The 12,606-nt window shown below is 34.6% G+C and overlaps 1 protein-coding gene across 7 annotated transcripts in view; it reads right to left on the bottom strand.

Moving 5' to 3' along the window:
* Positions 1 to 2,602: 2,602 nt before the first annotated feature.
* The window catches only part of RPS6KA6 (ribosomal protein S6 kinase A6), a 171,535-nt gene continuing 161,531 nt past the window's right edge, over positions 2,603 to 12,606 (bottom strand). For 6 of the 7 annotated variants that reach the window (XM_033849215.2, XM_019932209.3, XM_019932206.3 and 3 more), the window contains 2 exons: positions 8,971 to 9,111; positions 2,603 to 7,680 (listed from right to left, as the gene is read on the bottom strand). In XM_033849215.2, the coding sequence (XP_033705106.1) occupies positions 7,555 to 7,680; positions 8,971 to 9,111 (267 nt within the window). In that variant the 3' untranslated portion in view covers positions 2,603 to 7,554. Of the gene's footprint in view, positions 7,681 to 8,970; positions 9,112 to 12,606 lie in introns of those variants that run through there. The other variant, XR_012329362.1, reaches the window with a different exon arrangement.

Raw genomic sequence — 12,606 nt, 5'->3', positions numbered from 1 at the left:
TCAGAATCTGAATAATCAGAGGAAGTAAAATACAGTGGCTTACTTTACAATACTAAAAGAAAATGTAAAATACCTATGTTTAGAAAATATAACAAATGTATCTGAGAGTCTTGAAGCAAAAGGAGAGAGAAAGGCAAGGCTTGGCTCCTAACCTGTGCTTAGGCAGGGAGATGGGGCATGGAGATGAGGGAAAGAGATAAAGAAACAGAGGCTGTTGTAGGCTTGAATAGAGCAGGTTCTAATTCTAGAAAAATCCAGTGGTAAAAGAACATAAACCTTACCTTCACAAATAGGTCCCCAAAATTTTCAATCTATCTCTCCAAGTAAATAGGAGGGCACTGGGGGAATCATGGGAGAAACAAATTGTGGTCTGCTTCTTCTACCCCTCACCCTACCCTCCAAGTCAACCTAAGAAGATTAAACCAAGTTGAGCCTGGTAGGACTAAATTATTTCAGGGCACCAGTCAACAAAAATGCATTCTTTATCCTGGTAGCTAATGTTTAAAAGACAAATGCAGAATGAAGTATACTTTAGTGGGAAGAAGTTTCTTAAAGTATTATGATGTATAAGCAGTGATCAGATATTTTATTAAGGGATGGGGTAGATGGGAGGCATGAAAGAAGCAAAAGCATAAGAGTGATGAAAAAGATGTGGCCAATGAGAAAGCAAGTTTTGAAGTCTTCACAAAGTTGTACTAGGGTCTATCTATTTACTTTTAGGAAGTTGAGAAAAACAGAAGAGGTACGTGGAGATTCTGACTGCCAGGATCTAGATGTATTTCTGAACCTCATATGAAATTAAATTTCTACATGTGTATGCATAGCTGCTATAACCTAACATGGCCTACAAATGTTAGGGGATATAATTTCTGTTATTCTACTTGATTTCAAGCTTAAAATAAATTTTCCAATATTTAGAGACTAAGATTTTCATTTGTCCTTACTGTAGAAAAGATTAAGTTGTCACCTTAACTTACAGACAGATGAATTCTCCTGATAAGTCCTAAAAATACTGTAAGTTTTCATCTTTATTTTCTTGAATTCCCATGCCTTTTAATAACATTAGAAGAGTAATCCTAAAGTGGGAAAACATTACAGTTCAAATATCAAGGTTATATGCATAAACAAATGATATCTTGATACGCCTTTTTTACAACTGGCTCCTGAACAATGTATAGCAATTTTCAATGAAATATGAAAGAAGATATACGTGTGTATAAAAGCTGACACAATTTTATATCCATAAATGATCAAGCAAGGTCTAATGTAAAATGTTAGAAAGTTGCAGCCTTTTTATTTAGTACCCAGAGAATGCTAGTAATTTAACATGATATCTTGATAAATGTTGCTCACAGAGTTTTAACAAGAATAAAAATAAATAAAATTTCTATGTCATGTTTGGCATGCTGTAAATTCAAAATGATAGCTATTTCTTTAGCAGCACTATGAGGGGGAAAAACACTATAAATGCAGTACTGGATTTGGTCTTACACAAAAAATGTAATACAATAAAAACGTTAATGTCAAAAGGAACAGTATCTTAAAGAAAACATTTATAAAATAAATTATGGTATAAACTCCATAATGCAGGCAGAAAAAGAAAATACTAAAAATCTGACTACTGAGGACCTTTTCTTTCAATTTCAGCTTTTGAGTTTTTAAGTACACGTGAATCAAATATACACACAACTTCTACTTAATGCCATTTCTGTCTTGAAAAGTGCAAAAAACGTCAGTAAATATCATATTTCTTACATCAGAAAATAAGCCGATGAATCCCAAAGTGCTTGGGAAGTGTTGGCAGGACAATTGTTTTTTTTTTTTTTTTTTTGCCACTGTGGCTATAGCAAACCATGCTCTTTCTGCATAAATCCTATGTAACTCACAACTACCAACACTATTTACTGTTAAAAAAAAATCAAACACAGGAAAATCTCTTTCTCCTTTTCTTGTAGTACGGAATTTAATGCAAAATAAATTCTCGTTTCCAAACCATGCTTGCATTTGGATATTTAATCAAAGTTTCTTGTATAACTTTTATTTATTTATTTTTAAAATATTTATTTATTTATTTATTTTTGGCTGTGTTGGGTCTTCATTGCTGTGAGCGGGCTTTCTCTAGCTGCAGCGAGTGGGAGCTACTCTTCCTTGCAGTGCGCGGGCTTCTCATTGCAGTGGCTTCTCTTTTTGTGGAGCATGGGCTCTAGGTGCACGGGCTTCAGTAGTTACAGCATGTGGACTCAGTAGTTGAGGCTCAGGGGCTCTAGAACACAGGCTCAGTAGTTATGGTGCTGGGCTTAGTTGTTCCACGGCATGTGGGATCTTCCTGGACCAGGGCTCGAACCCGTGTCCCCTGCATTGGCAGGCAGATTCTTAACCACTGCACCACCAGGGAAGTTCCCTTGTATAACTTTTAAAATGGTTGTTTCTTGCTACACTGCTTCCATGATGTTTAAAATGATTTTATCATACTAAAAAACAAACAACATTTTTGCTATAAGTGGTATCAATTTCAGAGGGAGAGAATTTGAAAAGAGAACTCAAATGTGACCTGAGAAATATTAGTTGATAGGAAAGAAAAGAAGCAAATAAATCTAATTGGTCACATTCTGACAATTTATTAAGAAACCAATGCACTTTGTACATTCTCTAAAACTGTCCCACATAAACTTAGATGCTTAATAAGACATTTTTTGACGAGTAAATTAGTTCATGTTATTACACAAACAAAATGAAAGCAAAAGTCATCCAAAGAAGTTCTATTGTACACGGTTTAGAAATGTGAATATAAAACAAATTCGAATGTGTCTATCATATACATATGTATATATACATATATATGTCTATATTCCTAAGCATTCAGCTAAGACTTCTTGCTGGTCAATAAACTAAAAGGTACATAATTTGTGGAATATTATCTAACTAAGCAATCTTGAATTTCTATATTATAAAAATTATTTTCCTTTGTGTTTTTCTTCATATTTCAAAGAAGCTTATGCCTATAATTTAGGGTTTACTATACCTTCAAGTATTAGCAATCAAACTGAATTTTAGATGATCAAGCTTTATCATTTCATTCAAATTATATGATGGACTTCACTATATTGTATGACTAAAACCAGGAACAGTGCATCCATGAGCATAATGTATTGATAATAATGTATTTGATAATAATCACTATCAATGACACTACACTCTTGCATAGGAAGGCAGGTAGCACACTACTGAATTATTCTGTTAATTCATTTTGAGATACACGCCAAAAATACTTGAATAAGCTTTGAAATGTAAGAACCTGTTCTAAAGGAGTTTAAGTGTAGTTGACAAATCTATACCTAATATGGGTTGCATTCTTGTTGAGGAATAACATTGTGATAAATAGGTTCTCTGTGTCCTGAAATCTAGTCAAAGGATCTGGAGACTTTGACTGCACTGATAGTTTGCATTCAATCTTTCTGTGCTCTTGTTTCTCTATCAATAAAATAGGAATAGAGTCTGGGGCTAGGGGGGAGACTACTTATGTTATATGGACTATGTAATATGAGAAACAAGAATACAGATAAATATGGGCTTAACAACAACTGCCTCCCTCCACACAATTCTGTCATAAAAGTTCATTGTGAAGTTCATTGTGATGAAAGAGCTTGGAAGTTTTTAAGAGAAAATGTAGATTGAGAAGTAGTAAGGAAGGAGCTGTGCAAAAAAACAAAAAACAAAAAAACCACAAAAAGGACACTTTTTTTTTTGATAATCTGATACTAGGGGCACGTTGTGTAAGTTCCTTGTCCCAAAATATCTTCCCTGATAATAACTGATTTTAAAATTATTCTCATCTGGCTAGACTGCCTGAAAATCCAGCAACTAGAAACTCATTTGATTAATGGACCTCTTCCTTGAAAAATGTCAAATTATCTATTAGCCACTGACAGAAAAATGTAAATTAATTTAATAAAATCGCTTTCCTTTCACCTTTTTAGCTGAAAATAGCTGCTCTGTGAGAATGGAAGTTCTGATTCATGGAAGGGGAAGGGTAGAGGTCCTTTTGGAGCACAGAATCCTTCTGGATTAAGCTTTAATCATTGGAGTCCTCTGTGAGCTACTCAAGTAGGATAGCATGCAGGAGCTGGAAAGTCAGGAGGAAGAGAATGTAGAGAATGCCAAAGACATACTTTGCCTAGTTTAAAGCCTAAGTTTTCTAGTTGATCTTAAAGCCAAGGTAAGTGGTTCTTTTCCTTCTTCATATATGAAGGGCCTCTTACTGTCAGGAAAATGCTACTCAATCAGTATGAATAAGTTTCTGTGGGAAGTACTATTTTAACATGACGTTTCAAAGAGGAGACATTATAGACCAGAAGTCCCCAACCTTTTTAGCACCAGGGACTGGTTTCATGGAAGACAATTTTTCCATGGATCGGGGGTGGGGGGGCGGGGTGGTTCAGGTGGTAATGCAAGTGATGGGGAGCGATGGGGAGCAGCAGATGAAGCTTCGCTCGCTTGCCCACCCACCGCTCACCTTCTGCTGTGTGGCCTGGTTCCTAACAGGCCGTAGACCGGTATGGGTCTGTGGCCCGGGGGATTGGGGACCCCTGTTATAAACACCAAGCATCTATTCTTAAGGTTTCAAGTTGCCTATACATATAAAATCTCTTTGGGCTAACCAGAGGTGCTATCAAAATGCTTTACTATGTTTAATTACCAATGGCAATGAATGACAAAAATCAAAGTTTAGGCATTCATGGATCTAAGAAAATAGGCTAAAGTTTGATTTTCATGAAAGAATTAAAACCATTGCTTTTTTCCACAAAATCACCAATACCAGCACTACATTTTAATTTTCATACAAATGGTTTCCTGAGTTTATTCATAATAATATGTGCTTTAGTACAATAGATGGTAAAGTCTATCTGGGAAAATCTGGTTTTTCCCTTCGAGAAAAACAATACAATATCCTCTCCTTTCCAGAACAACAATAAAACCCCCAAACTGTGCTATGATTAAATACTACCAAGAACCATCAACTAGAAAGAAAAGCAATGCAAAATAGTGTTCACAAATCCATTAGAAACCAAAGTATTCTAAAGTCTCAAAGAAAGGATTTGTTTATACTGGTTAAGTATTTGTAGAAATCCCATCAAAAAAATGTCCCGTTCATATCTGCTCTTGTTGCTCTAGAGTTCTAACCAAAATAGACATGGTTAGGTATCCCTACCTGGGTTCCTCCTACAGAATGAGGGTGTAATTTGAAGTTTTCCCTTATAATAAGGTTGCCCCCTACTACTGTTAAGCTACCATGTTTGAATTTTCCAGAAGAAAGCTCTCACAATTATTGGAAAAATCCACTAGCACATCTGCATCTTTTATACACTATCAATCCTCACTGAGTGATAAGGAATCATGCTGTTCATTGCTTATTTCTGATCACGTTCCTTTCAGGAAGGGACTGTATGACATGATCTTTCTGAGCATACTCTTTGAAAAATTAAGATCATCTACTTTCAAAAACTACTGATTATTGAAAGACTGAAAGTTATTTTGTGGTCATTTTTCATTTTCCAACTTTACTTACCCTAATTCTACTACTACAAAAGCATACATGGAAAGAGCATCTCTGTCCTGAAAAGCTGAACACCAAAATCTTACCTCTGAGTTTGTCATATCAATTCTGATAAGAAGATATAACATCACAAACAAGATAATGACAAGAGGAAAATAAGCCAGAATATAAGAACACAAACTGTCACACACAAGTACTTCTAGTAATAAAGCAAAATGAAGAAAGAAAAAGCCAAACTGGGACATAAAAATCTACAAGATATGATCCCAGTATGTTTCTAAGTAATGTTTTACATGTAACACTAGATGTTCTTTAATGTCTTTCCATTATTGCAAAAAGACACCTCAAAATAAGGATACATACTTTTATATATCACACACAAGAAACAGACCTTTGTGAATGGAATATACATCACTTACATTATAAAGAGAATTATGTATAGTTTCTTTTATTAAATACTGAAGTTACAAGTCTCCTAGACTAAATTGTATACTTCAGCACTCAATAATCACCTCTCTCTGAACTAAGCAAAATAAAATACACAGCAAACAGAATACCAAGCATGCACAAGTAGATCACTTATATTCACTAAAGAAAAGTATAATATCCTCCAGTTTACATTCATGAGTTCCTTCTGTCAGTAGCAGTAGCAGTAGCAGTAGCAGCAGTAGTAGTAGCAGTAATGGTATTTAAAGTAGTAGTAATGGTATTTTCTTCAACAACACAAAAAGATTCTTTCAAATTCCATCATTTAGAGAAAACAATACATACTACGCAGTGGTTCTGAATCATAAAATTTAATAATAGGACAAATTTGGCCAGAGCTTTTTATTATAAATATGATTTTAAAATGTGTTCAAATTTTATGCATATCATTAACATTACTTCCTATTTAAAAAGACTTTATCTTCTTGAAGTAAACTATTATGTAGCATTATCTAAAGTTTACTGAAGTGCATTATAACTATATGATGTGTGCTAAGCTCACAAGTCCACTATAGTAAAGTTTCAACTATATGACCATAGGATTAAAGATATATTAATATGCTACACTGTAATTCAAAGCACATGGAAGTCCAAAAAACAACAGTGTAGTTCATTATAAAGGGACAGATGATAATTAAATCCAATTGGTTAACTTGAAAGTCAGCTTACATAACACCAAGGTAGTGCCAACACCATGTACTTTATTTTCAAAGGCTTAACTATGACCTATTTAGTAGATTACAACACCAATATAAAGCCTTTGGCTAAAATTTTCTTCACTTGTACTACAATTCCATTAGATGTAAAATTTACAGAAGCCTTATGAAAACCTTTATTTCTAGATGAGGCCCTTTATGGATAATACACAGGTCTGTCGGCACACATTATCTGTGATTTAATTCTCCTGTAAAATTTAGCATCAACCATATTAGGAGTTAACATATTAGCATAAATGATTTTTTAATCTGGCACCAAACTACTATGTTTACATTTTAGTAACTACAGAGAGTCAAATGAACGGAGTCCTTTGGTTACACATAATAAGCTTCTACAATACATTTTTTGTTTGTTTTTCTTAAAAAAAAAAAAAAAGAAGCCTATCCTTTCAGGATCTAATGTTAAAAAATACTGACATTGCTTGGCATTATACTATTATACTTCCATCTTAATTGTTGGTAATGATTCCCCAAACCATTATTTTACACAACCAGAAAAACTATTAAAGTAACTTTATTTGAAAGGAACTTTAGAAGTTAGTGTGCAGAGAAGTTGGTAGGACCTTGTAGATACCAATTTTATACTTAAATAAACACTTGGACACTACTGAAAAACAATGCGGTATGAATATTGTGGACCTGTATGTGTTTTTAATCTCACTCCCCCTTAAAAAAAGGAAGCTTAAACAGAATATTCAAGTAATGTAGTAGAAAACAATGCCTTTGATATAGGATTAGACAAAAAGCCACACATTTAAATTTTTATTCATCCAGTTAGGCTGAGGAACACTAAAAATCTTACAGACCAGTTGATGTTCGCTTTTTCATGCTCCGTCGTTGAGCTAAGCTTGAAGCAGCAACAGGCTCTAGGACTGGTTGAAAGGTCTTGTGAGTCAGGGCAGAATATGTGGCGACCACTGCTCCCTAAAATAATGAAAAATATCACAAAATGAATAACAATCTCTGGAAGTAAGAAAACTTCCACATTATATCATGAGAAATTTAACTAGACTACAACTTTTTCCCCCCAGGAAAATAATTGAGAATCCTTAATCTGTGCATTGATGCTCCCTTGATTAATTAACACTTGATTACTTGTATATTTTTTGCTTCAATAACTATGCTTCTTACAAATTTTTAAAACACTAAAATGTATTATTTTTATCAGTCTTTCAAAACTCTTTGAATTTGCTTTTAAATATCTTTTTAATCTTATTTTTAATAAGAATTGTATACATTTAAGGCATATAACATGTTATTTTGATATCTATAGTAAAATGATTACTACAGTCAAGCTAATCAACATATTTTCTCTTCACACAGTTATCACTTTTTGTGTGATGAGAGCACCTGAAATCTTAGAAAATTTCCAGTACTCAAAATAGTATTATTAACTATAGTCATCAGGCTTCACATTAGATCTCTAGACTTATTCATCCTACATAACTGTAACTTTGTATACCTTAACAAATATCTCCCCATTTCCACCACCTCCGTGCCCCTGGTAACCACTGTTCTACTCTCTGTTTCTACATATATGACTTTTTTAGATTCCACATATAAGAGAGATCATGTACTATTTTTCTTTCTGTGTCTACATTATTTCACTTAACAATAATGTCTTATGGGTTCATCTATGTTGTGGCAAATGGCAAGATCTCCTTTTAAAAAGCTGAATAATATTCTATTATATATAATATATTCCATACACACACACACACACACACACACACACACACACACATCACAATTTCTTTACCCTCAGAGATTATCTGCATTCCCATGTTCATTCCAGCAATATCACAATGGCCAAGATATGGAAACATCTTAGTGTCCATCAACAGATAAATGGATAAAACACTAAACTTTAAAATCTAGGTTCAATGTCTATAAATATGGAAACCAATGGTTATTAATTTAGGAACCACTAGCCATCTTTTGGTTCCATACAAAACTTGAATTTAGTCTGCTCCTAGCCCCAGTATCTCTTAAGAGCAAGTCAAATACAATCAAGAAAATTTTATTTATCATCAGTAGGGCAGTAGCTAAAGAAGTTTGTTACTTAAAAAAGCAAACCAAAACAAAAAATCTATAAATATACCTTTAAAAAATAAAGATACTTTAAAGTAATTATATGTGTCATCAGTGGATGGCATGCAATGGCATTATTAGTATCAAGCATTTAGAAAGTGCTTAAAAGTATGTTTGTTTTACCTTAACAACATGTGATGTATCATTTCTACTTGGCTGATCATTTGGCAACTGATCTCTGTGGGTTATCCATGAGTGTTTTAATACTTGTTCTGTAGTGTACCGCTGCTGTGGGTCCATATGCAGCATATGGGAAAGCAAATCCTAAATTAAAATGAAAAAAATATATATATACATACATGAAACTACATATCATTAAAGGTTTTAGTAAAATATATCATTTCACATTTTCTCAAAGTATGAGAGGATTAATAGCTTTGCAATCTGTTTTAGTTGACCTATCATTAGGGTAAACAAAACCCATATACTGCATAGTTAACTGTCAAAAGAGAATCTTAAAACAGATTTTTCAAAATACAGCATATCCTTATTTACCATTCTAAAATCAGGGGATACCAATGCTGTGTAACTTGAATGTGGTTAGTGAGGGAGGAGAAAAATGTAAAGTAGCAGGAACTATGGTGGAATATGCTAAATGGTCAGGAGGAGAAAGGAACTATAGATCTTTGCTGGTAATCTGGGCCCCAAAGTATAAGTGTATCTGTATACAGATACAACATCATAGAATGGGGGTCCCATGTTGTTAATATGCTCAGTAACTGGTGGTTTACTGTATAAAATACTAAAGAAAGCAAAACATAAATCCAAGGTTAGCAGCTGATTTCTAGCAATGTAGTGGTCAGAATATCATATATTTTTCATCAGAGTAAATGTAAATATGCTTATTTTCTCTATGTTGTAATAAAAACTTATAAATGTAATATAACCTCATAGTAAAACACAATTTTAAATTTATTAAATGATGTAACAATTTAAAATAAACTCTCTACCAAGCATCTTTTATAGAAAGGAGAATTAAACTCTCCTTAACAAGCATCTTCTAATATAGAAACAAAAGCATTTGTGAACTTTTTATCACTAGCAGAGGTAGTGAGAAACCAAAGACTACACTGTAATGTCAGAATTTGAAGAATAATGTAATTGGTTGAAACTATGTAGAGGAGTAGAACAACCAATCAAAAAAATCTATTGGAAAAAGAACATATGGCAGAAATAAATGAAAAAATATTAAAAAGAACATAACAGTGAATTACATCAATAAAACAGACATAAATAATAATCATAAAAATGATTAAAGTTCCCAGAACTTCTGTGCCTCTGGCCAAGATGTAAAACCAGGAACTGGATTCACTCACCTGGTTGAAACCCAGCCCCTCCAAAAAAACATACCCATAAAATATAGGAAGCAACAGTTTTCAAGAGATCAGATATTAGGCAATGAAGGAAAGTAACCCCTAAAAGATGGGAAACAAATCAAGTAAGCCCTATGATTGCTCTAGCTTAGAACCTTGAAAGAGTTTTCAGGATGCTGGGTAGGTAAGGAAAACTCAGGCAGAGCCTGGCAGATTCCCTGTGGTGATGAAGCAGAACTGAGAGTCAGGGAAGACCAGGGCAGAAAAAGCAAGAAAGATTAATGAAGAGGTAAGAGGAGCAGAGAGAGAACCCTGTAGGGGGTCTCTTTCAAGTGTCTTCATTACAAGCCCATATGTGGTGAAAAAAATAACAAAGGTCATGGGAAGAACTGTATGAAAGGATTAGAGGGAAATGGGAGTTCATGCAGGGTGAAGAATATTGCCTGTTCCCACCAGTCAGACTGGAAAAATCTCATATTCATTAAGTATTTGGTAGAGAACTTGAAAGAAACCTGCCTGAGTAGTGAGTATCCCTAGATTAAACACTACTCTGGTCCTGCCTAAAAATATCTTAAAAGGAAGGCACAAAAGTATCAATTTTTGTTTTCCCTAATTTAACTCAGAAAGTAGCTCAAGAATGGGAATACAAAAGCATCCAGCACTCACCAAGGTAAAATTCACTATGTCAAGCTTCTTATCCAAAATTACAAGGCATACAAAAGAGAAGGAAAATACAATGCAAAATGAAAAGAAAAAAATCAATCAATCAAAATTGACCCACAACTGAAACATATGTTCAAAAGTTAAGTAGAGAGACATAAAAAGAAACAAATAAAACAGAGATGAAAACTAAAATGTGAGACAAAAAAAAATAAAAAGAACCAAATAGGATTAATGGCAAATTTAAGATGGCAGGTAAAAAGACTGGTGAAGACACGGCAATAAACACTATAAAAAAGAAAAAAAAGTGCAAAACAAGCAAGCAAAAGAGCAGAGCATCAATGAGCTATGGGACAACTTCAACTGACAAAGCACACAACTACAATTAGAGTCCCAGAAAGTAAGAGGGAAGAAAACAATATTTGAAGAAATAATGTCTCTAAAATTTCCAGATTTTATGGAAACTATGAACCCACATATCAAAGGTCAGTGAACCCCAAGTAAAAGAAATAAAGAAAATTACACCAAGGGACATCAAACCAAATTGCTCAAAACCCAAGACAGAGAAAATTTTAAAAGTAACTGAGAAAAGAAAAAGACATGTTACATATGATGAAACAAAGATAAAAATAAAAGCCCCATAGGCACATACATTAAGCTGCCCTGGGACAACCCCACCCACCAGTGGTGAGGTACCAGCCCTAGGTCCCCCCAGACCCTGCAGACAGTCACCTAGGCCCCTGGTCCCCCCTACTAGCAAGGCAGCACCAGCCTTGGGACCACTGGGGCTGAACAGCCACTCATGCCAGGACCCAGCCCTGCCCAACAGTGGGCTGGCAGCCACCACAACACAGGGCCTGGCAACCAACTGGGCTGGGAGCCAGCCCTGTCTGCCAGCACACCCAGAGTAGTGGCCCCACCACAACAGAAGAACCCACGCAGCACACACATGGGGCACCCCTAGGACATATAGCTCTGGTGACCAGAGTGGAGTATGCTGATTGGCCCCATAGGATATCTCCTACATAATGCCACTTCTCCAAGATCAGGAAACATGACTGACCTACTTAATAAATAGAAATAAACACAGAGAACTGGGCAAAATGAGGAGACAGAGGAATATGTTCCAAACAAAGGAACAAGACAGAATCTCAGAAGAACTAAACAAACTGGAAGAGAGCAACCTACCCAATAAAGACTTCAAGGTAATGATCATAAAACTGCTCAATGAACTTGGGAGAATAATGGATGAACACAGTGATAAGTCTAACAAAGAGTTACAAAGTATAAAGAACCATAAAACAGAGCTGAAGAATACAATAGTTGAAATTAAAAAAAAAAAAAACAAAAATAACACTAAGAAGGAATCAAGAGTACATGACATAATACAGAGAAACAGATCAGTGAACTGAAAGACAGAATAATGTAAATCACCCAAGCTGAACAGAAAAAGGGAACAAAAGAATTTAAGAAATGAGGATAGCTTTTAAAAGATTTCTGGAAAAAATACCAAGAGTACAAATATTCACATTATAAGGGTCCCAAAGGAGAAGAGAGAAAGGGACGCAATTTATCTGAAGAAATATTAACTGGAAACTTCCCCTACCTGGGAAAGGAAATGGACATCCAGGTCCAGGAAGCAACTGAGTCCAAAACAAGCTGAACGAAAAGAGATCTACACCAAGGCACACTATAACTAAAACGGCAAAAATTATAGATAGGGAATCTTAAAAATGGCAAGAGAAAAGCAACTAGTTACATACAAAGGGATTCCCATAAGACTTTC

The sequence above is a fragment of the Tursiops truncatus genome, chromosome X, assembly GCF_011762595.2.
Source record: "Tursiops truncatus isolate mTurTru1 chromosome X, mTurTru1.mat.Y, whole genome shotgun sequence".
In the NCBI taxonomy this organism is placed as follows: domain Eukaryota; kingdom Metazoa; phylum Chordata; class Mammalia; order Artiodactyla; family Delphinidae; genus Tursiops; species Tursiops truncatus.
This window is presented reverse-complemented; position numbering and strand designations above follow the sequence as displayed.